Source organism: Falco rusticolus, chromosome 4 (genome assembly GCF_015220075.1).
Source record: "Falco rusticolus isolate bFalRus1 chromosome 4, bFalRus1.pri, whole genome shotgun sequence".
Lineage (NCBI taxonomy): Eukaryota > Metazoa > Chordata > Aves > Falconiformes > Falconidae > Falco > Falco rusticolus.
This window is the reverse complement of record NC_051190.1, coordinates 46001499-46029322: the sequence shown is the minus strand read 5'-3', so window position 1 is coordinate 46029322 and position 27824 is coordinate 46001499. Positions and strand designations below refer to the sequence as shown.

General features: G+C 58.8%; 1 protein-coding gene across 3 annotated transcripts; it reads left to right on the top strand.

The window, feature by feature from the left end:
- The first annotated feature begins 15283 nt into the window (after window positions 1-15283).
- On the top strand, window positions 15284-24784 carry TLE5 (TLE family member 5, transcriptional modulator). 3 transcript variants are annotated; one of them, XM_037384604.1, is made up of 7 exons: window positions 15284-15434; window positions 15835-15932; window positions 17307-17370; window positions 19784-19828; window positions 21386-21448; window positions 22845-22919; window positions 23573-24784. In XM_037384604.1, the coding sequence occupies exons 1-7, from the start codon at window positions 15408-15410 to the stop codon at window positions 23789-23791; spliced, it is 591 nt and encodes a 196-aa protein (XP_037240501.1). In that variant the 5' UTR covers window positions 15284-15407; the 3' UTR covers window positions 23792-24784. The 3 variants fall into 3 exon arrangements, with proteins under 3 accessions (XP_037240501.1, XP_037240502.1, XP_037240500.1); XM_037384605.1 differs by having other exon boundaries at window positions 15285-15434; window positions 15856-15932; window positions 23570-24784; XM_037384603.1 differs by having other exon boundaries at window positions 15287-15434; window positions 23570-24784.
- Window positions 24785-27824: the final 3040 nt, after the last annotated feature.

The following is a 27824-nucleotide window of genomic DNA, read 5'->3' as shown; positions in this document are numbered from 1 at the left end:
GGGGGGGGAATCCTTGTGGTTTTTTATGGCTTCCCAAGTTCTGCATGAAGGACTTAATAAGCAGCGTCCCCCAGAAAGATGATCCTCTACATGTCAGGCCACTTCAGAGCAACTACTTTCATGGCACACATTTGCAGCAGTTAATAAAGCACAAAGATGACCCCCATTCATTTATGGAGAGGATGGTCCCAGCCCCCGTAAAGGGTGTTCGGTCACTGGGCCCAGCAGGATGCAAGCCCACCTTGCTAGATAGCATTGCAGACATTTCAAAGTCCCATTCCAGCCCCATTAGATGCTTTCAAGTTCCAGGTGCTTGAGAGCAGAGGGGAGCAGGGACAGCCCAGCTGCATTTTGCTGCAGCTGCTGGAACAATTTAATTGAGGGAAAAAGCCGCTTGCAACCATACAGTGAGAACTGATCCCATCTTAATACAGAAGCCAGGTGCTCTGAACACAGGATCCCCAGTTCAGCTGCACACATACACACGGGGATGTTCCAGAAGCCAAGCACATGCCCCTTTCAGCCACATACTTTGCTGAATCAGGACCGTGATTACATCTTCTGCTTTGCATTTATTTTGTAAGTTGAACAAGCATTTCCTTCAGCTGTTGGAAAGAACCAGTTACTACAATTCACCTCCTGAATGAGCTTGCAGCAGCAGAGGTGGCACAGGGTTATAGATCCCCCCAACAACTTTGGTGTGACACTTTGCTGACTGGAAGTGCCCCGCTGCCAGTCAACTTTTTATACCTTTTAGCTGTTGGAAGAACGCAGCGTGGAGCTTCACTTCTCAGTCTCTCTTCAGGAACTGATAATCCCATGGAGCTGAAGTAGAATCTAATTTCCCAGGTTTGGAGGTGTCTGGTGAGCGATGGCTAACCCTTTCTGAGGAGCAGGACGGCAGCGCAGGAGGGTGACAAGCAGGGCCTGGTTGCTGTCTCCTAGTAGCCTGAAGGAAAGGTGAATGGCTCAGGGTATGCCACAAGATCGAAACAAAGCAGGGAACATCACCAGGGAGGAGGAGAAAGCAGAGAGATGGTCTGAGGGAGATGAGCAACAGAAAGTGAAGACAACTGGTGTGTTACTGTCACAAAGTCTTTGCCAGGAGCAGCCCACCAGGCACCCATTTTTGCTGCAGGCGCCTGGTTTTGGGGTCAGCTCAGCAGCAAAGCTCCTTCTCTCCCCACCCCTGTGCACCCCCAGCCCGTCCAGAAAAGGGGTCCAGCAGCAGCCAGAGGCATGTGTGGGAATCAAATTGGACCAACTGCATCTCAGTCAGCCCAGGACCGTTTCCCCTGGGTCAGGCATCACCTGCCCCTCTGTGGGTACTGGCAGGGACTGGGGACCGGGGTACCCCAGCCAGCCCCATGCTCTGCCCACAGCCCTCCAGAGCCAGTGCAGCTCACCCCTGCCACAGACCCAGCATCCAGGCAGCCAGAGCAGTGCAACAAGCTGCCTCCAGCCTCACGCTGCAGGTCTGAGAGGCAAAAATACCTTCTGAATTGCACAGCAGAGCTCTGCTGCCCACTGGGCCCTGTGCTAGGATGTAAGGCTCTGGTTAAAGCTGGGTGGTGGGAGGAACAGGACAGGATGCCATACACCCCTCTTTGATCTGGTCTTCATGCTGCTCACCATTTTCCATTTAAAAAAAAAATAATCACGAACACACTTGAAAGCCCTTCCCAAGTGTTTCTGTAGCCTCACACCTGCTCCCCTCTGTTTTCATCCCTTTCGAGCCTTCCTGCCTACACCTGCAGCAGCAGCATTCCCCTCACACCGACTTCAGAAGGGGTGGCATCAATTAGACACTACCCTGAGTTCTCATCAGCACTAACGAGTGGCCAGGACCACTGGGATCACCGAAGTAGTCTCTGAAACAGAACAAGGAGAAGGGATTGTAGCAGCCCTGGGAGCATCCCTGATGCATGCAGCAAAGCTGGGGCACCAGCCTGCTTGGTCCCCAGGGCCAGGCAGACCAGCCACCAAACCACCTGGGGAGGACTCTGCAGGGAGGGTTGAATTCCTGGTGCACACAGGTGCTTCAGGAACAAAACAAGGTGAAACAACTCCTGCCCAGGTGCTGGGGAAGAGACTTGAGCTATCTCTGATTTCTATGGTTTTAAAGTGAGCTCACAATGAAGGGCCAGAGCACGCTTTCCATCCAACCTAGAGCCCCACTGACCATAACCTGCAGGCTTTGAGGTAACAGGGTCACCTACACCATTTCAGTTCCTGGCCAAGAATAAGTTTTTTTTAAAAAAAAAACAAGCCCGTTCCCTCCCCAGCTGTAATCACCGGGCCTATGACTCCCACCCTGAGTTCCCCCCTCCTTGCAGAGGTTCATCACTGCTCCTTGGGCTTCCCCTCTGCCTGCTTTTGCCATCCACCCCAATTCCTCGTTGGCCTGTCTGCCCTTCACCCCCATCCCTTGCCAGGACCCCGGGAGCTGCCCCAGTCCTTGAAGGTGCAACAGCACGTTCCCACTGTCACGGGACAGGAGTTGCTCCAGCGTTCAGCCCTTCCCTTTGGGCAGGATGAAGCAGCACGATGTTGCTGTGTCAAATCACCCTCCCTGCTTAACCTGTAACGGCATTCGGAGCACATGGGGAGGCAAGGGCATCCCTCCCTCCCCAGGCTCCCTGCCATCGCTCCCTTGAGCTGAGATGCAGGCTCCTCCGGGATGGAGCGGCGTGCCCAGTGCTCACTGGGGCAGGCCACAGCAGCCAGGCTGCATTCGAGAACATCAGGGGTTTTGCATCATGGCCGTGATGCCAAGGACCCGTTTGTGCATCAGTGGCACGTTCTGAGGTCGTGCCAGAACTGTCACTCCTGAGAGCACAACTCTGGCGCTGAGAGGGCTTTCTGATCCAAGGAGGACAGAGGCAGAGCATCACAGAGAAGTAGAAGCCAGGGATGAACAGAGACCAGGGCACATTTTCCAGCAGGGAAGGAGTCAGTGGGACCTGCAGCCAGAGGGTGGCCCAGTGCTGCCCACCAAGAGCCCAGGGCAAACTGGCTGAGCTCAGCCCACACCAACAGGTCCCCGCTAGGCTCATCTCACAGCACCTCATCCTGAGCACAGCCCTTTGCCTGCAGCACCCTGCAACTGCCTTACCCTGCTCCCCCCAGCACCGCTTCCAGCCCTGGGCATGTGACTACCTCAGTGCAGGCCCACTAGCCCTGCACACTGCACAGGGTGCCCACGCCAGCCTCACCACCCACAGGAGGGCACCAGCAAGCCACGGGCCCGCAGGGATGCCACCAGCCCACCTCCAGCCAGCTGCACCCCTTCAACCCCTCCTGACCCAGGTGTTTCAGGTCAGGATCGGGCCCCTGCCACTCTTTAACCCCCTCCCGGCCAGTGCATCGTCAGCAGTTCCCATCCTACGCCAGTTCAGCTCTTACAGTAAGGAAAAGGAAAGCAATGTATCATTTGATACGTGAAAGCACCTTTCTACAGTAAAATCACAGTAGTAGCACCAACCTTGCATAAGCTGGGACTCCCTCCCCATCAGCTCCTTCCCCGTGCTGCAGGTCCCAGTCTGTAAGTGCTGCCCAGGAGGACACGAGGTATTTACTAAGTACCTGCAAGGTGCATGAAATCTCTTCCTAAAGCCTGAGCCTGGCAAGGGTTCTTACTGCAGAGCAAGTGTCAAATGTTTTTAGCCCGCCCCAAAATTATTTTTACAAGCTATTCAATTGCCGGTCACAGGAAGATGCCACACAGAGATGTGAGTCCTCTGAAAAGAGGGGGAAAGGCACCCAGATCAAACACGCTGCTGAGCGCAGCCTGTGACAGCAATTGTGGGATTACAGTTTTTTAAACCTTATGTTTTGCATCCGGTTTGTCATGGCTGTTGTAGGTGGGCTCGGTGCACGGTAAATCAGGATAACAAACCCACATTTACCGTGATCCTTTCATCCCCTAGGATCCCAAAGCACATCATTTAATTGCACTCAACCTGCACATAGATTTCATAAATAAAGGAATGATGAATTAGCACAGCTGCTGCAGCATTCACAGGGGTTACTAAGACACAATCTCCTTGTGCAATCAATCCAGCCTCATGCTTCAGTGTTTTGTCATAAATTGAGGTCAGGAAGAAATGTTCTTCCCACCTGGAATGCAGCGCTGCTAAACTAGCTGCGTACAGGAAGACACTTAAGGGTGTAGTAATCTGTCTTCCCTGTGCAAATCTCAGAAATTGCTGCAAATATTCATTTGATGGAGCTCCCATGCAGTAGATGAGAGCACCAATCCTGCACAGAGGTGAGAGGAATGTGATGCGGGGTCCTCCGGAGAGATTATCCGCCTCACATCAGGCAGGAGGAAAGCTTGGATGATCCCTTTGACCTTAAAATTGGTATCTCATTACTCCCTTTGTCCGGCAAGGGAAACAGAGAAGGAGAGAGGTAAGAGTCCTTGCCATGTCCATGACACACAACAGCCTGGTCTGGAAGCCCCCCTCTGGCCCGTTCCAGCCCCCGCTGATCACTCCCACCGTCAGGATCAGTCTCTGTTTCATAGGCAGCGGGGTTCAAATGCTGCGTCATGAAACTAATGGGCCCAGGAGCCTGCTCAGGGTCGAAAGGGTCAGTGGATCCCCCTGCACCTCCTGGCCCTGTTATAGCTTCAAACCTCCCGTTTATCTCCCACCAAGTGTCTCAGAGACACCACCCGGAGCTGAGCCCTCGGGAGCTTGATGCTGTCCCAGCCCTGGTCTCGGGCATCCTTGCCATGTGCTTCCTCATCACGTCTCAGCTGCAAAATCCCTTTCCTGCATCCTGCAAGGACTGTGAACTGTTCCTTGCACTTTGGCTGGTAAAAAGGGTGATAATTACCCCTAGCAGCAAAAACACAAGCCACAGCAGAAGCAGGGAGGGGCAGCCACCACGAGGAATGGAACCCAATTATTCCAAGTCACTGATAAAATGGGATCAAAGAGGGTGGAAATGTTTCACCAGCTGTAAAAAGCCTGTGGGGACCAAGGCTCTTCCCTGGAGAAAGCCCCTTTCTGCCCACAGGCTGTCCCTGTCCTTCCCAACCTGTGCACATCCATGGGGCGGTTTCTCATTTTTCTCCTTGGTATAGGTGGGGAATTCGGGCTGGGGGTAATTTTTTCCTCCAAGGGCAAGCAGCAAGACTGTTTCCCAAGGCAAAGAGCACAGTAAAACGGGTATGTGGTGCTGAGCAAGTGCTTTGTCTGGTGCCCCGTGTGGGAGCTGAGCTTCTGGGACCTTGCTGCATCCCACCAGGAGCACTGGGGTGTCCCAGGGGATGGTGCTGGGGCCAGGGACAGCGCTGCAGGACAGCATCTGCTGCGTGCACTGCCAAGGCTGTGTTCATGGGGCGAGCAGTGCCACGCTGCTGTGGGTCTTCCTCACCTCCCTGTGAGCCCACCCTGTGCAGGACCCCGGCCCTGGGTCACTGCCATTGACATGGGCCAGATGAGCGCCTTTGGGAGCCAGCACTGGCCCTGGGTGCTGAGCTCCAGCTCTGGCCCCTCTGCCAGGCACAGGGCTCCGGTTTGCTGGGGGGAACTGGGCAATGAGCAGTGAAATCCAACAAGGGATGCTGCGGCCAGAGCAGCTGTTGCACCGGGGCCCTGCACTCCAGGCTGAGCTCAGCAGTGCTACCAACTGCAGGAACCAGCCCGGCTCCGGAGTCCAGAGACAGCATCCGCACCTCCATCGGGAGCCTGCCTTGTGTTTGCTGCCCAAGCACTGCACCCTCATGGCAATTCCCAGGGCAGCTTAAGCCAGCAGCAGGAATGGAGGGGTGCTGGAGGGTGCTGCTGCGGCTGGCCCCCCGCCTGACAGAGCAGAGCAGGCTGTGGGTGTCTGCAGAGGGCAGGACCAGGCCATGGCTGTGGCTCCATAGCTCCCTGATGGAGGCCGTGGCTGTGGCTCCATAGTTCCCTGACGGAGGCCGTGGCTGTGGCTCCATAGCTCCCTGATGGAGGCCATGGCTGTGGCTCCATAGCTCCCTGACGGAGGCCGTGGCTGTGGCTCCATAGTTCCCTGACGGAGGCCGTGGCTGTGGCTCCATAGCTCCCTGATGGAGGCCGTGGCTGTGGCTCCATAGTTCCCTGACGGAGGCCGTGGCTGTGGCTCCATAGCTCCCTGATGGAGGCCGTGGCTGTGGCTCCATAGTTCCCTGACGGAGGCCGTGGCTGTGGCTCCATAGCTCCCTGATGGAGGCCGTGGCTGTGGCTCCATAGTTCCCTGACGGAGGCCGTGGCTGTGGCTCCATGGCTCCCTGATGGAGGCCATGGCTGTGGCTCCATAGTTCCCTGACAGAGGCCATGGCTGTGGCTCCATGGCTCCCTGATGGAGGCCATGGCTGTGGCTCCATAGTTCCCTGACAGAGGCCGTGGCTGTGGCTCCATGGCTCCCTGATGGAGGCCATGGCTGTGGCTCCATAGTTCCCTGACAGAGGCCGTGGCTGTGGCTCCATGGCTCCCTGATGGAGGCTGTGGCTGTGGCTCCATAGTTCCCTGACGGAGGCCGTGGCTGTGGCTCCATGGCTCCCTGATGGAGGCCATGGCTGTGGCTCCATAGTTCCCTGACAGAGGCCATGGCTGTGGCTCCATGGCTCCCTGATGGAGGCCATGGCTGTGGCTCCATAGTTCCCTGACAGAGGCCGTGGCTGTGGCTCCATGGCTCCCTGATGGAGGCCATGGCTGTGGCTCCATAGTTCCCTGACAGAGGCCGTGGCTGTGGCTCCATGGCTCCCTGATGGAGGCTGTGGCTGTGGCTCCATAGTTCCCTGACAGAGGCCGTGGCTGTGGCTCCATGGCTCCCTGATGGAGGCCATGGCTGTGGCTCCATAGTTCCCTGACGAAGGCCACAGCTGTGGCTCTGTGGCTCCTCGGTGGAGGCTGTGGCTCCATAGCTCCCTGGTAGAGGCCACGGTGACTCCAAGGCTCCCTGACAGAGGCCAGCAGCAGCCCTTCCAAAGGAAGACATGAGAAATGTGATAATGGACAAGGGGGTCACGTGCCAGGGGACGCAGCTGCACCCCGTGGGCTTCAGCCACCTGGCCCTGTGGGCACGGCACTGCTGTCCCCCACCCCGGGGCCACCCACCTGGATGTGGCGGGGTCCGGAGACCCTGTGCCCGCAGCCCAGGAGGTGTCAGGGTGGCCAATGGCTGTGGCGGGGGGTGGGGGGCCATTCTCCATGGGGCAGCCCCACTGCTTGCTCCAGCCCTCCACTGCAGCAGGGAGGTTTGCAGAGCTGCCAACAGCGGCGCAGGGGGGAGGTCGGGGGGTGGTGAGGGAGAGGAGGAAACAGCTCGTATGCAAAAGAGACCGCAGAGGCAGAGATAGATTGCTTATAAATCACTCCTGGGCCTGCCAAGCCCTCGCCAGGCGTCTGGTAGATTGCATTATGCTATCTGGAGAAAGTTTAATATAAAAAGCCAATAATCCCTGTGATAAGAGGGGTGATAAGGGACAGCGTGGCCTTAGGTCCCACAGGAGCTGGCCTGGATGTGGCGGGGAGCAGGGGCCCGGCACCCAGCCTCCCACCATGCCTGGCACCATGACCACCCCGTTCTTGCCCCCCGGGGCAACGCTGGCTCTGGCCGGGCAGGGAGCTGGGTGGGTGGGTGGGTGGTACAGGGGGGACTGCGTTAGTGCCGCACAACAGCCCGGTCCTGGGGCCCTCAGCTGTGAGATTTGCCTCCACCCGAGCTGTGAGTGCTCAAAGCCAGGCAGCCGTGAGCGCTTGTCCCTGCAGGCAGCCACCACGCTGCACCACGTCCAAGCCCCTGCACCACGTCCAAGCCCCTGCATCACGTCCAAGGCGCTGCATCACATCCAAGCCACCGCACCACATCCAAGCCACTGCATCACATCCGAGCCACTGCACCACATCTGAGCTGCTGCACCACATCCGAGCCACTACATCATGTCCAAGCCACTGCATCACGTCCAAGCCATTGCACCATGTCCGAGCTGCTGCATCACGTCCAAGCCACTGCATCATGTCTAAGCCACTGCATCACGTCCGAGCCACTGCATCATGTCCGAGGTGCTGCATCACATCCAAGCCACTGCAATACATCCGAGCTACTGCATCACATCCGAGCCACTGCATCACGTCCGAGCCACTGCACCACGTCCGAGCTGCTGCATCACGTCTGAGCCGCTGCACCACGTCCGAGCCACTGCATCATGTCCAAGCCACTGCACCACGTCCGAGCTGCTGCATCACATCCGGGCCACTGCACCATGTCCAAGGCACTGCATCACATCTAAGCCGCTGCATCACGTCTGTGCCACTGCACCACATCCAAGCCACTGCATCATGTTCAAGCTGCTGCACCATGTCCGAGCCACTCATTCACGTCTGAGCCACTGCACCACGTCTGAGCCGCTGCATTCACATCCGACCCACTGCATCACATCCAAGTCGCTGCATCATGTCCAAGCTGCTCATCACGCCTGAGTGGCTGCATCATGTCCAAGCCGCTGCACCACGTCCAAGCCACTGCATCACGTCCAAGCTGCTGCATCATGTCCGAGCAGCTGCATCACATCTGAGCTGCTGCATGGCAGTGACTCCTGGGAGAGGGCAGGAGCAGGGGCAGTGAGAGCCTGTCAGACAGCTCAGCAATGTGGGAACCTGTTACCCAAATGCCAGCCCCCTTCCAGCCTCTGCTCTGGCCCTCAGGGATGCTGCTGGGGTCCTGCAGGCCCCTAACGTCCCCGCAGGGGCCTGGCCTGTGTCGCAGGCAATGAGGCTATGTGCAGCCCATCACAGCAGAGTGTGGAGAGGGAAGAAAGTGACCTTTGCTCTGGGGCAGCAGGGCTGCATCAGGGGATGTGTGGGAATGGCATGCAGGCAACCCACCCAAGGGATCCTGGCCAAGACATGCCCGTGAGAACACCTCCCTTGCCCCAAGCACCCCTCCTTGTGCCCCAAGGGATGCTGCCCCTTCCCACATACAGCCCCTGCTGATGGCAGGGTTCAAGGAACCACAGAATGCAAGAAACCTAAATGCAGTCTTGAGAGGCTGAAGCAAAACACGGAATTAACCCCTGCAGCTTTAAAGCACTGGCAACCACGTGGTCCCCCATGAAAGTCGGGGGGAAACTTTGCACAAGAGTTTTGCCACCGTGCACAAGCCATTAAGGTTGGGCACGTGCCTGGCAGGGCGGCTGGCAAGCAGAAGCAGGCGGCTCCTTTGCCCAGCTCCAGCCCCAGCCAAGCTGCAGGGCTGGGTGAGGATGAGCTGGGAGAACCGGGAGGGTGGAAGGGGAGAAGCCTGCGAGCACCAGCAACGTGGCACGGGGCAGGCTGTGACTAACAGCCCACAAGGTGCCAACCACTGTGCCTTGTAAAATGCCTCACAGATGTCTGAATACAGGGTGGGGGGGGGGGGATCGCACTCTGCGAAGCCAAGCTTTACATCCTGGGGAGGGACCAGGATTTGTTAGCAGCAACTTTATGGATGGCAGCTGAAGTTTAATGAGTTTGGTGGGTCTCAGCTCTGTTTCTACTGGGAAAAGACCACAGCATTCAAACCACAGCTGAGAAGCGAAGGAGAAGCTGCTGCCTAACCATGCCACTGCCAGTAAGATCCTGGCCACGCCATGCTGAGGCGTGCAGTGCCCAGGGAAGCCCGAGTTTCTCAGACTCGATGCCAGAAAACACTCCTGTATGTGGTCAGCCTTCGGTGCTGGGACTCGAGAGTGGTCCTGAGGCGGGCAGCGGGGGGCGAGGGGGAAAGAAAAAAACCTTCCTAGTCTCAGGGCCTGAATTGCTGCTGTGCCTTTTTTATTTCTTCTTTTTTAATTCCAGGTAAAAGAGACAGTATTCTCAGGGTAAAAGCAGGATCTTAGAGCCTACATTTCCATTGCAATGACAGCATGACTTTCACCTTGTGTCCAGAGCTTCAGAGAAGAAAGTCTCTGCACAGCCTCTCTCCTTGAACCAGTGCTGGAGTGGGATATAACATCTGAATAATTTACAAAGGCTCTTCATTAAACAGATTTATTTTTGGCAGCTTTGTTAGACTCCTCCTTTTAGGAATGAATAGGAGGTTGCGCTGGTCTCATTAGGACATCCCTGTACGAACCCTTCCTGCTGGGGCAGGGGACTGGGACAGCTTATTGCCCCATTAGCTAAATACAAACTCCAGGGGTCCTCTGGTAACCAGGCTCCAGCGACAGTGGCCAGGTGACCTGGCAAGCGAGGATGAGGATGTCCCTAGACACGAGGATGAGGATGTCCCTAGACAGGCGTGCACGTCGTGGGAAGTGGCAGCAGCGGCAGAATCCCCCCTCCAGCCTTGCAGGCTGGAGATCAACATGAAGGCAGGGAAGAAGTCCAGTCCCGCGCCAGCTCTCCAGCCAGGCGAGCCCACAGGCTTGGTCAAGCTCAGGACACAGCGAAAGGCAAAGCTCAGGGGACACGGTGTGGTCCAACCCAAGGGCGCATGGCTTGGGGCAGGTGCCGTGAGATCAGCCTGCGCCACGAGATCAGCATGCGTGCTGCTGTGCCTGACTGCGATGCTAAAGGCAGGCGCGGCACCCAGAGGGCTGACGGCGCGAGCAGGGTGCCACGGGAGAGGTGGAAGCAGCTCCTCCAACCTCCACGTCCTGGTCGCCCGATCCCAGAGACCCCCTCAGCCAGCCTCCCACACCAAGCCAGCAGGCAGTGTCAGGCCCTTGACCAAGCTGTCCATGTCAGCAGCCAAGTCCCCGGCTACCCTCTGGCCGCTTCCAAGGATAGCCTGGCTGCCTTAGGAGCAGACATGCTCCCTGGACACCCACCTGCGAGCTCAGCCCAGCCCCGACTCCCAGCCCAGCCCCAGTGAGAGCCTGGCATGCCCTTGCTTGGGCCGAGGTGTTTGGGGAGCGGGGGGTCCATCTGCTTCACCTGCAGCTTTCCAACATTGCCACAAAACAGCCACGCAGCAGGCAAACGTCGGTTTGCTTGGACAGCTCCTACACCCTCACTCAGAGCTCCCCAAAACCCGCGTTTCCTGAGCCAGGGCTGAGGTGGGCTGTGGGAATCCCCCCCCCCCCCCCCCAACTTTTACCAGGGTGTGTTTAAGGCTCCTCCATGCACTGTTTTGCTACCGTGCCCAGGCCACACTCCCCCCTGCTGACACATGCAGACCCACTGCTTAGGTAAGGTTATAATTCTCCTTTCTTCAGATGCAGATACATCGCCTGGCTGGAGACAGGCCCATTAAAGAGTCATTTACTAGGCACAAGCAAATTTGTGTTCCCCTGGATCAGGATTTGCCAAGATTAGACCATAAATTAGTGCGTTTCCTGGAAGAAAGTAAGGAGAGGGGGGGAAAAAAAAAAGATAAAATGGAACATTTTGTGGCCAACATAAAAGCCAATAAAGGAACATTTCATTTCCCACTTGGAAGGGAGCAACTGCAAGCTGCCGCAAAGAGAGGGGAAGGCAGCACAGGGCAGCCTGAGCAGGGCTCCTGTGCTTCCACTGTGACAGGGAAGAGGTGCACGTTCCTGTTGCCCCCATGGCTGGGGAGCCCACCTGGGGCCAAAGATGCCAGCCAGCTGCCAGGGCGGCTGCCTGGCTGTTCCCCCAACCCAGGTCTCGGGGAAGCATCACGAGCCCTTTCCAGAGGTGGGGGTCTGAGCTGGGGCACCGCGTGGCAGAGCCGTGGAGGGTGTGTGCTGCTGAGCCCAGGGGAGCTTCATGCTGGCAGCCCAGGGCCTGGGAAGAGTGCCTCTGCATCATCTTCTGGGAAGCTCGGTCTGCTCTTGTAATTATTGTTGTTTAAAAAAGTCCATCAACCACAGGAAGAGCCTGGTCCTGTTTGTAGGAAGGGCAAAGGCTTCACAGCTTTGGCAGTACCATCACTAGGAGTACCTGTTATTTCAGGTTGCTACTTGGCAACTTTGCTGCTTTCTCTCAACTGGAAAAAAAAGTTCATTCAAGCTAAAGGAGAAATTGTAATATCTAGATCAGCAATGAAGGGGAGAGCTGGAAAAGGAGAGCGGAGACGCTGCCTGGCTTGGCAGGCAGACAGCTATTCCTGAGCATCTCACAGACATAGCTGTGCTAAAAGGCGGCCACCGCCAGGTAAAGAATGTGCCTTTGGCCCCAGCCGTCCTCCTGTCTTACCTGAGGGGCTGGATAAGGCAAGACATCCTCTGGAGATGTCATCTCAAAGTTTGTCCTGCCCTGCATTAGGACCAACTCCTGCAATATCCCGGGTGGGAAAACACTAGCAGACAGCAACCGCTCCACAGATGAAAGCCTGTAAAATGGGAGAACAATCTGCGTGCATTCAGGGGCACTTCTTAGGCGCCTGCACGTGTTGCATGGGGTGGTTGGCATTGTGGTCTCTCGCTGCCGCCGGAGCACATGTAAGCTGTTCTTCCAAATGTTCAGCCTCCTGCCTCACACATAGGCTCAAAGGGTTTTTTCAAATAAAAGAAATAACTTCTCAGGAACAACACGGGAGCCCGTCTGCAAATGAAGCAGGAGCAGCCTGAACAGTGCAAACCCTGCAGGCAGCAGCCGTGCAAGAGGGTCCCCAGCTCTGGGTGCCCCCCCTGGGGAGAGCTGGCCCAGCCCAGAATCACCTCAGTGGCCACACACACAGGTTCACGGTCCAGCCCCTGCACCTGCACCAACGCTGCAGAGCGCAGGAGAGAGCCACAGCCCCCAATTTTGAACATGTGATTCAAAGCACAGCATTTGCATTCTGCACATTTCTTCTGCACTTAACATCATCATCTCTAATAGATACCTAATTCCCATAATGGAGTGGGGACTATTACCTGCAAGGCCAGTCTGTTCTGTGCTGGGGGCCAGGGATGGTAAAGCTCTCAATCCAGGCATCACATACCTGAATCATCACGTAGCTGAGGGACAAACCCTTCTGCATCCCATTGTCCCTTCCTTCCCCCGCCATGGCAGCAAGGTGACAAGCCTGGCAGGGAACACAAGATGCTCCAGACTTGTCCCGATGCCTCCCATCGCAGGCAGAGCGGCAGGGCTCCGCTCTGCAAGGGGACAGCAGTGACCTGCTCGGGTCTCCCGTGCACCCGTTACAAACTGCATCTCACTGCCCTCATACAAAGCCCAAGGGTGGCTCAGTGTCTCTGCATGTAAAAAGGGGACCAGGATGCTGCTCAGATGTGAGGAGACCGTCTACCCTGTTTTCCAGTCCTTATTCTGCAGGGACGTAAAGCCTGCCTGCACTATTAATAATCCTTGGCATGAAGCTGTCACAGTTTTCACTAATACGGAGATGTCGAAGTGAAAAAGCTACTGCACAATATGCAGGAGGTGTCACAATAACTCAGCTGCTATATTGTTCTCTTTAAAAATAAATACCACAACAGCCCAGCCCGCATTGCTGGAGTTATGACGTGCGGGGTTTTATTTTTAATCAGAAAATGTACTGATTTTTAAAGACAGACGCAGAGCAGCATCTGAAATTGATGAAAGCTCCCTGTGTGCTCACACACGCCAACCATATTCCTGCCTGTTATTCTCCGGCTGGCTTCCAAGGGCCTGATCCTGCCTCAGTTCGGGCACGTCTGTGTGTGGCTTGCAAGAGGCCCCATGGTTAACAAAGTCCTTCCAGCAATAAAGTCTGTGGCTAAATTCCCCACCTCCCTGCTCTCCATGGGGATGCCATCGATCCCCCCGGGACACGATCCGCGGGATCTGCTCCTCAGGCAGCAGGTTTAGGACCAAAGTTTGCATCCAGAGCAGAATTTTCCATTGTTTGGAGATGGGAGGCTTGCTGGGGCCCGGTGCTGGTGAACTCCTTGCTGTTGCCTCACACTCAGCAAAGACAGCACCAAAGCATCGCGAACCTGTTCCCAGCATCGCCAGCACGGTTTGGATCCTGTGGTCTCACAACGGGTTTAAGAACCTGTAAGAAGCTGGAGCAGCGGCTTCATTAAGAGCGAAGCTTCCCCTTCCCTCCAACACCATGCCAGAAAGACACAATGCCAGGAGCCACGAGAATTATCAGCCCGGGGCAGGCGAGAGCTGCAACGGGCACAACACCTGACCTGGCCCAGCCATCCCGCTGTGGGGGCCTGGGTCTGCCTGGCAAGCCCCACCAGGCCCCCATGGGGCTGCCCGTGCCCCCCGCACCCTCGCCACAGCCAGCCATGACCTGGGCTCCTGCCCAGCATCGGTGCAAGGGAACGGGGAGCGAGGCCCCACAGGCTGCTGCCCCAGGGGAGCTGGGGCATGGGGAGGGGGTGCAGGGAGAGGGCACCAGTGGGGAGGGGGCACCAGTGGGGAAAGGCCCAGGATGGCCTCGGGACCACCATGCCTGGCAGTGGACCAGGGGGAGCCGAGTGGCTGCACCAGACCCAGCCCAGGACCCCCGTTTGGCTCCCATGCCACCCGCAGCCCCCAGCCCCCAGCCAGCCCGTGGGGACACAGCCCCCATGCCAGGCCAGGGCCAGGACCCCCAGCCCGTAGCCCCCAGCCCACACTACTGGGAACCACAGCCCCCAGCACCTGTCCTGCAGCCCCCAGCCAGCCCTGGCTGGGACCCGCAGCCCCCAGCCCACTGCCCGCAACCAGCCCACCGCCTGCAGCCTGCAGCCCCCCGCCCACAGCCAGCCCCTGGCCCCCAGCCAGCCGAGGCCGGGACCCACAGCCCGCAGCCCCCCGCCCGCAGCCAGCCCGGGCCGGGCCCGGGGACACAGCCCCGACACGAGGCCAGGGCCATGACCCCCAGCCTATAGCCCCCAGCCCACACTACCGGGAGCCACGGCCCCCAGCCCCCATCCCACAGCCCCCAGCCAGCATGGACAGGGACCAATAGCCCCCAGCCCCCAGCCCCCCACCCACCGCCAGCCCGGGCTGGGCCTGGAGACACAGCCCCCATGCCAGGCCAGGGCCAGGACCCACAGCCCGTAGCCCCCAGCCCCCAGTACCGGGACCAACGGCCCCCAGCCCACCACCCGCAGCCCCCGGCCCGCAGCCAGCCCACAGCCCGCAGCCAGCCCGGGCCAGGACCCCCAGCCCGCAGCCCCCGGCCCGCATCCAGCCCGGGCCGCGACCCGCAGCCCACAGCCCGCAGCCAGCCCGGGCCGGGCCGGGGCCCACGGACGGCGGGGCCGCGCGGCGGGGGCGGGGACCGGCGGGGGCGGGGGCGGCCGTGGGCCCGCCCGGCCCGGGGAGGCGGCGGCGGCAGGTGGTGCCGAGCAGCCGCAGGACGGAGCCGGAGCCGCAGCCGCCATTAGACAATAGGCGCCGGCGGCGGGGCGGCGGGAGCGGCGCGGGGCGAGCGGCGCGGCCGGGGCGGGGCGGCCGCGGCGGCCGGGCCCGGCGCGGACAAAGGCGGCGGCGGCGCGGGGAGCCGCGGCGGGCACGGGGGCGGGCGGCGGCAGCAGCAGCGGGCCGCTGCGTGCGGGGGCCGAGCCGCAGCCTGACATGATGTTTCCACAAAGCCGGCACTCGGTACGGCGCGGCCGGGGCCGGGGCGGCGGCGGCGGCGGGGCCGCGGGGCGGGGCCGGGCACCGGAGGGGGGGGCGGCGGGGGCCGCCCGGGCTCCCTGTGGCGGGGCCGAGGTGACCGAGCGCCACCCGCCGCCGGCAGCGAGAGGGGCGGGGGGGAGGGGAGAGGCCGCTCCCCCGCGGTCGGGCACGGCGCCGGCGGGGCCGCCACAGCCGGGGCCGGAGGCAGCGCCCGGGGAAGGGCCCGGGCGGCGGCGGCCCCGCGGGTGACCTTGGGCGCGTCCCGGGCCTGAGCGCGCCGGGCCCCGGCGGCGCCGCTGCCGGGGCTGAGCCGGGCGGCGGGACGGGACGGGGCGGGCAGGCCGCCTGCCCCGGCGCCCAGCGCTGTCTCCTGTTGTTCAAGGGCTCCTCTCACCTGCCGCAGCAGCTGAAGTTCACGACCTCCGACTCCTGCGACCGCATCAAGGACGAGTTCCAGCTCCTGCAGGCCCAGTACCACAGGTACGTGCCACTGGGCCCGGCGCTGCCCCGCGGGCGCTGCACGGCGGCGCCGGGATCGCCCCGGTTCTTCCCGCATCGCTGCTTGGCTGCGCGGACCGGCAGGAGCACCGAGGGGGACACGGGTCCCCCGCTTGGGTCACCTTCGGTGGGCGCAGGGCCGGGGGTCAACCGTGCCGTCGAGGGGAGCCCCCAGGTCCTTCCCCCGCACACCCCTCAGCCAGGGCCCTGTCGGGGCTTGCCAGGCCTCCCACCGGGAGTCCTCCCTCGGTTCTCCTCGCTGGCTGCCATTCCTGGCCGGCAAATGCTGCAGGGAGCACTTAAATGCAAAAGCTTCCGCTGTTCTTGCGGGGGGGTTGTGGAAACGCTGCTGACCCGAGAGCTGGCCACTGATGATCTGTTGCTTTGTGTATGTCAGTGGCAGAAATAAACGTGAGCTCTTGGGTTCGATGGACGGGGTGATGCCCGGTGCCATGAGCCACAGGGTGCTGGCGTGCGCCTTGGCACCGGGTGCCGTGGCTTCCCCAGCCGCCTTCCCCCTGGCCCAGGCTCTGCTGGGCTGCAGGCCTGTGGCACGGTCCTTCTGGCAGGAGCAGGCGGCAAAGCTGCTGAGAAATGGCCATTTTCCTGGTGTCCCCATGTCTCTGGGCACTGCTGGCAAGGGAGTAGGGGAGCCCCAGAGCTGTGCCCGCTGGTGGGGAGGCTATCCCCCCACCCCACTCCACCCCCTTGGACTTCATCTGCTGGAGAAGAAGCAGGTTTTGTGTAGGTGAAGCTGTTTCTTGTTTGAAACATAAAACCGCAGCACATGCTGGCTGCAGTTGCTCGGCTGGTGAGCTGGAGTCTCATAAAACACTGGGAGCAGCGGCACTTTCTCTGAAGGGTGTGAAGAACCTAGGGGAGAGAAAAAAAATCCTTTCTTCTGCAGGGATGTGCTGCACTTGGGCCTACCCCCCCACCATCCCGAAATGCTTTTGGTTTTGAAGTTGTTTTGGAGCATCTTTTTGCCCGTGCTAGAAGCTGTCTTCAGCTGCCAGCCATCAGTTGAGGAAAAGCAAATGCCTCCCTGGGCAGCCACCTCTGCTTCTGCCCAGCTTTCTGCTGCCCGCCAAAAGGATTTCCCCGGGGGAGTTTGGTGTCCAGCTGGCGGGTAGCCTTGTGCCCCAACGTGTGTTGGTGGGACTCCTACTCCCACCTTCGCTGCTGGCTCTGCCACAGTTGCCGCCGTGCCAGTGCAGCGTGGCCCAGGAGCCTGGATGGTGGCGTCCGAGACGGCAGCCTGGCCAGGATGGGGCCCGTGCAGGAAGCAGCTGCTCTGTGGCGATCAACTCTCTCACCTCCTGTTTGTGGTTTTCTTACTGTTTTCTGGCTTTTCAGCTTGAAGTTGGAATGTGACAAACTAGCCAGTGAGAAATCGGAGATGCAGCGTCACTACGTCATGGTAAGGACCAGCCCCGGCAGCCGAGGGTGCGTGGGTGGCGTCGGTGGGGACTGCAGCGGTGAGCAGGTGCCTGTGCCTGGGTTTTGCCTGGCAGGGAGCCTTCGCCTGGGGCAGCAGCAGGTCTTTAGGCAGGGCTGGCATCACCTCTTCTGAAAACGGGGCTGGCTCTCTTGTATTTTTTTGTTGCCTGCATGCAGTGGGTTGTTGAAATGTGGGGAAGTAACAGGAAATTTTTGGGCGTGGAGAACTGATGGGCCCAGTGGCTGACGGCATGATGGGTGGTGATGGGGTCCTTGCTCCTGCTGCTGGCTGCCTGCCTGACCTTACTCGCTGTGCCCCGAGGGAAGCAACAGCTCTTACGCACCCGAGAAGGAACTGCAAGGTGCTGGTGTGCAGGTGTCTGGGGGCTCTGGGAGAGTCGTGCCTGCTGAAAGACAAAGTGGTACTCTAAGTCCTGAAGCTGGGGGATCCCACAAGCCTGGTGGGAGTTGGAAGCAGAAACTGGCTGCTGTGTGAGAGCTAAACCCTCTGCCCCTTCTTGTGAGCCCGGCAGCCTTGCGGAGCCACGGTGCTGAGCGCTAGCGTGTCTCACTGGTGCGTGTGTGTCCCAGCACAAAGTGTGTGAATCCCTGGGCAGCGCCTGGTGAAGGCACAAGACATCGTGCCATGCACGGGCAGCAGGCTTAGCCGTAACTCTAAATTTAGAGAAATCTGCCGGGGAAACAGCCATGGTTTTGTAGGCAGGGGGACAGTTTGCCTGCCAGGTAACACCTCTGTCTTCCCACAAGTGGAAGAGCCCTGGTGGCAGAGGGGAGGGATGCCAGGCAGGGCTGTGACCTGTCCCTTTCCTATCAAGGAGTTAACGGGCGGTTGTGATAATGTCTATGAAGATGAGCTGGTGCCGGCTTGCCAGCTGCTGCACCTGCCCTGGGAGGAAGCGATAAGATGCAGAAATGAATACGGCAGCTCTTCAGAGCAGAGTTAGGACGTTATAAACCAGAAATAAGGGGGCTGGCCCCTCCATCCTCCTGCACTACCTGTGTGTCCAGGCTCCAGGGCTGTAGGGAGCGAGACGTGCTTGGGGCTGGGGACAAGGAGAAGAGGTCACAGCTTTCCTTCTATATTAATGGAGAAGTGTGCCCCATTCTCACTGATCAATGACTGCTTCCTGGCCTTCCAGCTGGCATGAAGACTCTCATCTCCAGGTGTGGCTGAGATAGAGATATTTATTCCCCCCCCCCCCCCCCGCTTAATGCTGACAGTCACCAGAATTGATTCACGTTGCCATCAGCGGGGCGGCGGCAGAGGGGAAGGGCTATCGCTTGTTGTGCAGCACTCGAGGCTTTGCAGGCACAGCAGCTCCTGCCTCATCTGCGTGGCTGAGCTGGAGTCGTGCAGAGCTGCTGTCGTTCCCCACCACAGCGAGTCATGGGAAGCAAAGAGGAGGGTTTCTGTGAATGTGCAAAGCTGCTACAGCTGCTCTGATTTCTGAATAAGTCACAATTAGCAGCTTGGGGGTCGGGCTCCTGCTTCCTGCTCAGTCTTCAGAATGCAAAGAAGCCTCAAGAGCCAGCAGCGGTGTTAGAGCAGACTGAGATCATGCCGATACCAAGCTGGGTGCTTCTCGAACTTGTGGCGTTGGTACCAAAATGCCAGTGATCTTCTCCTTGAATTTAAATGAGCACGGGCATGGATTTTTCTTTCCCTTTGGAAGAATCACGATTGCAGCCTGTGAGCTGCAAGAGGAGATTTCTAAACTCTCAAAATCAGCCTTAAAGCAGCTTCTTCCAGGGGTCAGGAATTAGCTTTTCCTGCCAATAGATTGCTCTGTAGCTGCCTGTTGCTGCTGTGCAGGGGTTTTCTGGGTGGGTTTTTTTGTGGGATTTCGGTGGTTTTTTTCCACATAACTTCTTCCCAAACAGCTGGAGTTGTGTGCAGCTGGATGTTACTTGCCAGATGAAGCCCAGTTGTGATCTCTACCATTTGCTGCTGAAGCAGCCATGTGGGCTTTAGGACGTTGGCCAGACAAAGCTTGCAGAGTCAGTCTGCCTCTCTTTTTGGCTGTGGATATGAAATTCTTTGGAGCCCCGAGCGTTCTTCCAGGTTTGAAGCAGCATCGCTCAGTCACTCCCAGGTCTCCGTCTGCAACAGCATGAGGCTGGAGCAGGGTGGGCAGGGGGTGCCGGGGCTCAGTGCTTCTGCCTTAGACCCGGCGGGGGTCTCTTGTCTGTGTTTGCCTCCTGCTGGTTTTGTTTCCTAGGCCTGGCCTCTTCTCTCCTTCCATCCTTGCCCAGCCTTTGTAGAAGACCTTGCTAGGAAAGCAGCAGCTCCCAGTACTGCTGTATTGGACCTGCTTTACCCGGTGGAGACTTGACTTACAGTTTCTTTTGTTCTTTTCTCTCCCACTCTGCAGTATTACGAGATGTCCTATGGGCTGAATATTGAAATGCACAAACAGGTAGGGGGAAGGCATTTCCAAGGGCTCTAATTCCTAGGGAGGGTGGGTTGCCTGCCATGCTTTGCCCTCTGTCACTTCAGTGGTATTTCAGGAACTAGAAATGCCATGAGCCTGTAAAATGTCAGAGCTGCATTCGAAATGCAGGGACCCCCCCTCCTCTCAGGATTGCGGTGCTGGACTGTGGACACGCTCCAGTTCTCCCCAGGGCCTGAGCAGGTATTTCAGCACCAGACAAGACAGTGCAGGCAGGGTCTGGAGCTGCAGCTCAGGGGTGGTCAGCAGACAAAACCAGGGTGGAGGGCAGAAGAAGACCCCCGGTCCCTCCCACCCTCCTCCCAGGCCTCGGGTGGGCTCCTGGCCCTGCCACCTTCCCTGGTGCCTGGGAGGGCTTGTGATCACCCCGACATGGAAAACTCCTCTGGCTCCCCCCAGGCTCTTGCTGCAGCTGGCCCGAGAGCACTTCTGGGCTGCGATTAGGTAAGATGACGGCAGACCCCCCTAAGAAAGCCTCCTTGCGATGGAGACTGTGCTGTAGCCTGGATAAGTTTCTTCATTACCCTCGCTGGTGGTTAAGTTGTTAATTATCCCCAGTGGCTAATTACCTGTGCTGTTAACAACATGAACCTCCTTTGAGCCCGACTCTGTCTGGCTTCAGCTTCCAGTCACAAAGTCACCTGTGTGGCATGGCTTAGTTATAAGCCTCTTAGCACGGTTCTGCTCCCCATAAAGGCACTCGATGCCCCCGATCCCATCGCCCTCGTTGGTAAGCCCACAAAACCGGCTTCCCCGGGAAAACCTGCGTCTTGGTAAAGGATCTGAGCCACAAATCCTTCCTGCTGTCCTGTGAACGGTCTCCCAGCCTGGTCCGCTCCCCTGTGGTGCTGGCAGGGCCCCCTCGGCTGCTTTCAGTGTCTCTAAACCCTTTGGCTCTGTATTTCTTTTGATTCCATTGGAAAGTAACTTGCAGAAAGCTGGTAGCTTTACTCTTACCCAGGAGGAAAGCATTTAACACCCCAAAATTTGCCACCTGCTTGTATAAGGCTAGTGAAGAAGCTGCCAGGTCCCTGTGGTCTCCCTGGTTAGCCCCTGGTCTGCACCGGGGCTGCTCCCTTTGGGGAGGGGGAGGCTGAGCTGGTGTCTGGGGCAGAGCAGGGGTCTCGAGGCAGCACTGTCCGCGTGACAGGTGTCATTCAACACATCCCCACCTGGGTCTGTAATAAGCTTCCTCTCTGGTTGCTTCCAATTTATTAAATGAGTATCAGAGTCCTGGAGAGGGAGGAGAATAGTGGAAACTTGCCCTTTTCAGCAGCATTGATCCATGTAACTGTCAGGAGGGGCCTTGCAGGTAAGGTGACACACCCCACCACCCCCCCAGCACTGCAGCAGCTTGCTGGGGGGAGTGTGTTTTCTTTGGGCTATGTGGGGCCTTGGGCCCTGCCTGGGGAGGGGCAAGGGGGAGCAGCCTGTGCTGGGGGGAGGGGGTGGGGCAGCCGGTGCTGGGGGGGGGCAGTCCTGAGCTGCCTGATGCCTTTCCTCTCCGTTCTCCCCACCTTCTAGGCTGAAATAGTCAAGAGGCTAAATGGGATTTGTGCACAGGTTCTACCCTACCTTTCACAAGAGGTAAGTCCCTGGCTTGGGGGTGGGGGGGGGAGGGGGGAGCGGTGGCACTGCAGCCCCCCGGGTGGGCAGCTCCATGCCCCAGCCTGTGCCTGCTGCGGGGGCGAGCCCTTCCAGACAGGTTTGGTTCAAGAAGCCCGTGGGGCACTCTGTGGTGGCTGGTGTGTCCATCTGTCCCCTTCGCTGGGGGCTGGGGGCAAAGGTGGGCTCTGCCCTGCCCTGCCCTTCCTGGGATCCCTGAGTTGTTGGCCACTTCTGCATGGGCAGTGGGAGCTCTGGGGGGCTAACTGGGGAGGAGGGTGTTTAAAAAAAAAAAAAAAAAAATATCTCCATATGGCTCCTCCTTGAGATCTGGTTCCTCTGCCTCGTTAATTAATGCAACTGATGGACTCCTCCCACTCCCCAGAGAAATTAATTGGGAGGGCTTGGGAGCTGCTGCCTGAGGCAGGAGGAAGATGAAGCACCTCTAGTGCCGTATCTGTCCATCTCCCCACACAGTCCTGCAGAGACTCTCGTCGTGGCTGGGTTTTGGTCAGGACTAGCTGTGGGATGGAGGTGGTGGTTCCCAGTTTGGGTTAGCTGTGGGGTCAGGGGACGGGCTGTTTTTCCCACCCACCTGTTCTCGGGGAAAACAAAGTGCCTTGCTGATCAGATCAGAGCTGCCTAATAACAAAGCCACAACTAAACCTCCTGCATCTTTATGCAATCCCTTCCCCCTCCCCAACCTTGTCCTGCTGCCAAGACGGAAAGAAAAATCCACTTGCTGAGGTGCAGTGGACAGGCCTGGTGTTCGGAGACCTTGTGCTCTCAGAGGAGCAAGTACGGTTGTCCTTTTACTTTATTTAAAGTACACGATACAGCTGGTTTTCCTACCTGTGTTCGGAGCAGCTGTGCTGGGCTCTTCCACAGCAACGTCTTCCAGCAGCCGCAGTTGGGACCTGGGATGTGTCCCAAGGAGCCAGGAGCTTCCCAAGAGCTTCTGATTTCAGGGCTTGTTTTGTTTGTTAGGGGGTCTGGGTGGGAGAGGGGAGGCAGGTGAGGGGCACTGCCCACCTTGGAGCCCTTCTGGGCTTCTCAGATCCACCTTGGAGCCCTTCACCACGCCCTGTGCAGAGCAGGACAAGGATGGGAGTGAGAGGGGACCCGCTTAACCCTGCGGTGAGGAACTGGAGTGGGACAAGTGTGCCTCTTTCTTTGCTCCTCGCTACCGTGAGCCTTGGTGGTGTAAGGTCCTGGTCACAAATGAAGCATGTGCAGGTGTCTGCAGCTGTGGGGTTAACCAACCTGCCTGTGCCCTGCCACCTCAGCAGGCCTGTGGGACCCAGCAGGGCCGGGTCTCTAATCTCCATCCCTGTGATACTGGAAATGACCCTGATTTCCTCTGTTCTCTCTGCGCCAGCATCAGCAGCAAGTCCTGGGAGCCATTGAACGAGCCAAGCAGGTTACAGCGCCAGAACTGAACTCCATCATCCGTGTACGTGATGTATATTTAGTTCGGGTTTGGAGGGAGTGGAATCCATGCCTTTGGCCTTTGAGACAGAGCTGGGCAGGGGAGCCGTGACCTGGGGACGTGCCCCCCGTGCTGGGAGCAGGCTGCTCCGCATGCAGTGCTGCAGCCCTGCTGGGGTGAGGCTGGCTTTGTCCAGATTTGTTACGATGTGAGCAGGGGTTTGCAGGGGGCTACGGATTCCTGCCCTGTCCCAGCAGGGTGCAGGGAGAGGAGCTTTGGGTTTGAGCAGGAACAGCAGCAGCCTCTTGACATGAAAACACCATCTGTTCTTGGTCAAGGTCGGGAGGGCTTTAACCGCATCCTTGGAGCATGCAAGAGTCTGAGGCCAGATGTCCTGTGGGCTAGGGGCTGTGTGTTGTGCTGGGGACGTGCTGTTGAGTCTTCTCTTGAGGCTATTGCAGCCCAAGGACTCTGGAATCTCTTCCCCCCTCCCCCCTTTTTCCCTCCCCTGCTGCTCGCCAAGGCCGTAGTGCTCTCCGGGACCCTGAAGTCTCTGGTTTAAGCTTGGCTGCTGGCACAGGCTGGGCAAGCCAGACCCTTGGGTTGGGGTCCAAGTGCCCTCAAAATGACAATATCCCTCTCCTGTGTTCCTGTCTGTCCATCATTCTCTACAGCAGCAGCTTCAAGCTCACCAGCTGTCGCAGCTCCAAGCCCTCGCTCTGCCTCTGACTCCGCTCCCGGTGGGTCTCCAGCCCCCATCCCTCCCCGCTGTCAGTGCCGGCACCGGGCTGCTTTCGCTCTCAGCCTTGGGCTCTCAGGCTCACCTCTCCAAGGAGGACAAGAATGGCCATGACGGGGATGCCCACCAAGATGACGACGGGGAGAAATCAGATTAGAGTGAATGGGGGGCCGGGGGGAGGGGACTGTCGGGAAGGGGGGGGGGGGGGCGGGGGGGCGGGTTAATGCAAGATGCAGTATCTCTCTCTAGTTGCTGCGCAGCAGAATCGCAGAGGCTTGTGTTTGGTGGCAGCTTGCCAGGCCTTTTCCCACGGGTAGCAGCGTCTGGGGGATGCCCCCACCGCCATCCCTGCGGCCGGGCTGCTCCGCAGCAATGCAAGCGCCATAGCAGTGCCCGTGTGGCCGATCGTGCTCTCCCTGTGCCCAGCCTGGCTTCCCTGTCCCCGCTCCCGCTCCATCAGAGAGCCAAGCCAGAGCTGGCTTGGGCTGCTCTGGGGCCACTTGCCCCCCGGCTGTCCCAGCTCCTCGGTGCCATGTGGCTCTCTCCGCCTGCCGCTCCCCCCCTTGGTATTTAAAGATGCCCCGTGATCCTAACAGTTTCTGCACAACTCCCTGCTGGGATCCCTGCCCTGAAACCATCTCGTCCTCCCTCCCTGTGCGCTCTTGATCTCATTGCATCGCCCTGGCCCCGGCTCTGTCCTCCCCGCGCCCCTCCTGCACTAATACCAGGCCGGCACCTTGCTGTTCTGCATGTATCTGTTCTGTACCAGTCCTGCGGCACCGCGGCAGTAAGACATGCTCCGGCGCCGGGGCTTCGGGGGGCTCGGGCAGCTGGGCAGGGGGGCAGGCAAACCAAGAGCCTCTCTTGGTCCTCCCCATCCCTGCGCCCCTGCCCCTGTGTAGAGGATACAGCAGCTTTCTCTGTTCTTATCTCCGTGCGCTAGCGTGTCTTCTAAAAAAACAAAAATGGAACAAAAAAAAAAAAGAATAAAATTAAATAATAATCTGGTGTTTGTATATAGTCCTTTAGAAAGATCTTGTTTTGCTTTTTGTGTTTAATCACTTGACCTATAATAAGAGGAACTGAAAATGCTGTATCAAGGACGTACAAGCTGTGCCTTTCAAATAAAGAAATAAGAAGGTTGATTAAAGCCGTGACTTGCTGCCTGCTTTCTTGCCACCTTTGAGATGACTTTAAACTACTTCCCTCCCTCTCCTGCCCCTCAGATAGGGCAACTGGTGGGGGAGAAGGGGTAGCTTTGCTGGCTAACATTTGGGCCCTGCCTCAGTTTCCCCATGTGCTGGCATGGCTCCCTGCCGGCTGTGGGAGAGCTGCCCTCCCTCCTCCCGGTGAGCGTGTCCTGGGTCTGCCCTTCCTGGGGTCCCCTCCTCTCTGGGAGGCAGGAGGAGGGGGGTTAATGTTGATACCCCTGGTTCTGGCTTCTCTCCTGCTCTCACCTTCTGTGGCTGCTGGCAGCGTGAGGACTATCTGCTGCCCACGCCGGGATGCCAGGCATCCCACAGGCATCCCTGAAAAGCTGGGTGCCCACACCGGAGCTCTGGCTGGAGTCTGCCGGAACCAAGGCATGGCCAAAATAAACCGGAGAGCGAGGTGAAAGTGGGCGCTGGCAAAGGGACCAGGGAGCTCTGCAGATGAAAAGCCAGGAGGTCTGGAGCAAAGTGCCACCAAGGGCTATCGGCTCCCCGCTGGAGCCTGAGCGGGGTGGCATTTGGTGGCACACAGGGATGGTCCCTGTGGGTGCTGCCGGGCTCTTCCACATGTGCATAATTCATTTTCCTGTGGGGGCAGAGGATAAGCCGTTTCTGTGGCGCTCAGCCCCTCTGAAAAATCTGGCCTGTGTTGCCCTGGGGCTGAGATTGCTGTAATGGAATTGGCTCTCGATAATTAGAGCTGTCCTCTGGCTTCAGAGCCTGCTCTGCCCTGATAACATCTTCCCCTCTGTATCTCCCAGGCCAGCTGGAGTGGGGAAATTTCCTTCCCTCAGGAAGGCAGCTGTGTTGCAGGGGATCTCCGTGCCTGCAGCTGCCCATCAAGGTCGGAGGACTGTGGTGGCACAACTAGGGGCCCTGGTGAAAGCCCAAAGGGGAGCACTGGCCGCTGTGCCTCTGTCCTGCCGGTGCTGGGCACACATCAGGCGAGCGTCCGAGGGTGGGATGGGATGGGTTTCTCTGAACCAGCTCAGGCCTGGGACCAGCTCTGGCTCCAGACCCACTTTGGGCTGGGGCCACGTCTGCTGTAGCGGGTCCAGGGTGGGAGAGGCTTGAGGAAGGTGCCGGGTGCTGCATGTGCAGCCGGGGGAGCTGCATCCCCGCTTGGCCCCTGCCCCGCGGCTCCCGGCAGGTTCCTTCTGGCATGGGGCAGCCAGCAGCATCCCCAGCAGCATCCCCAGCAGCGAGGGGATGGAGGGGCTGGCACGCAGCTTGGTCTCATGTCCCACCATCCCGGGAGTGCCAGCCAGGCCTGGTACCACCAGCTTTGGATGGGTTACAGAACCTGCAGACAATGCGAGGGCTTGACAATGCTGCCGTTATCTGCACATGAGCCGGGGTGGCTGGGGCAGGGCTCCCAGCACAGGCTTGCAAGGGACTGGGGGGGTCTGCAGAGGAGCACAGCTCTGGTGGTGGTCTCTGACCTCTGGCTGCTGGCTGGGACTCTGCAGGGCTGCCTGGGGGTCTCAGCCCCGGCCCCTGCCAAACCAGGTGTCCTGTGCAGGGCCAGATGCTCCCAGTGCAGCCAGCGCTCTGGGAAGCCACCACAGGGGCAGAGCCAGGGCACAGAGCCCATGGCGAGTGCAGAGCTGCTGCTGTGGGGCAGAGGCTGGCCTGGCCTCAGCACCCTGGGCGACCTGAGCACCAGGCACCCAGCTCCAATGCCTGCTCCGGCACCATGCAGGGGCTCCCGGTCAGGAGGTGGCTGAAACACCGCTGGTGCCTGCAGCATGACCCGGGGTCTCGGCCTCGCTGACACTGAGCAAGCAGGTTTCTGGTGGGAAAGGCCAACACAGCTTCAGGCTGGGGCTGCTGAGATGCGACGGCTGCTAAAACCATCTCTGCTCTGTAAGTGCTGCCGCAGACCCTGCCGGGAGCGCCTGGCTGCGGGGGTGGGGGCTGGGGGTCTTCAAGTGCTTTCACCTCAAGGTCACTGGTTCAAACTCAGCCTGCGGGTAGGGAGCACCGTAAGTGGATGTTATTCCTGATGGATGTGCAAGGGAGGAGGATTGAGGAGAAATTGGTCCGAGGGGTTTTCAGGCTGGTGATTTCAGAGGAACAGACGTCCCTGTTGTTAGAGCTAATTAGCAGCCTCGGTTGGGTGGGCAAGGGGGTCGAACAAACCACGAGGCTGCTGGCTGAGCATCCTTGGCTGCTGTTAGGCTGGGGCCAGGGAGCCACTGCGGACTGGGCTGTGGATCTCTCATTGCTCCCTGCGGGAGATTAACCCACTGTCAAGTACAAAGACAGAGCTTTGGGGGTCTCCGAATCCCCCACACCTCCCAGCAGGTGCTGAGCACACCACTCCTGCTTCTCCCGATGACCCATTCCTGAAGCGTGCTGGCTTCGCACCCAAAACGTTTCTCTGGGAGGTGGCGGGCACCCTGATGTCCCACCTCAGGGCTGAGCGGTGCTACAGCTCCCTGTGCTCCAGACTTGGGCTCAAATCTAACTGCATACAAAAATCTGCAAATTTGACTTATACCAGCAGCATTAAAAAAAAAAAAGGGTTCAAAGTATCTCCCTCATGACTCTCCCAGTAGCTGCAGACCTGAGGAAGTAGCTTCTCTCCTTGCAAGGGGCTGCTCTGCCTTGTAACCTCTCTCCCGACTGGAGCTGCGAGCCCCTCTCCAGCCCTGGCAGAGGCTCCACACTCGGGGGAAGTGGGTGACATGGGACCCCCAAAGCTCTGCTGACCAGGGATGGCTTAAGGCTGGCTCCTGGCCAAGAAACCCCTTCCCTCTGCGTGGGAGAGGTCCTGATACAGGAGTGGGAGAGGGACACAGGCAGACAGGCTAAGAACCAGCTCTCCTGGCACTGGGATCCTTGGAAAAACTTGGCAAAGCCCTGGCTCGTTGAGGGGGGATAGAAAACAACCTGGTGATAGCCACCGTCCCGCTAACCAGAGAGCTGTGGTGGATGGGGAGCCAGCCAAGTCTGGAAGGCAGGGACAGGACCCCT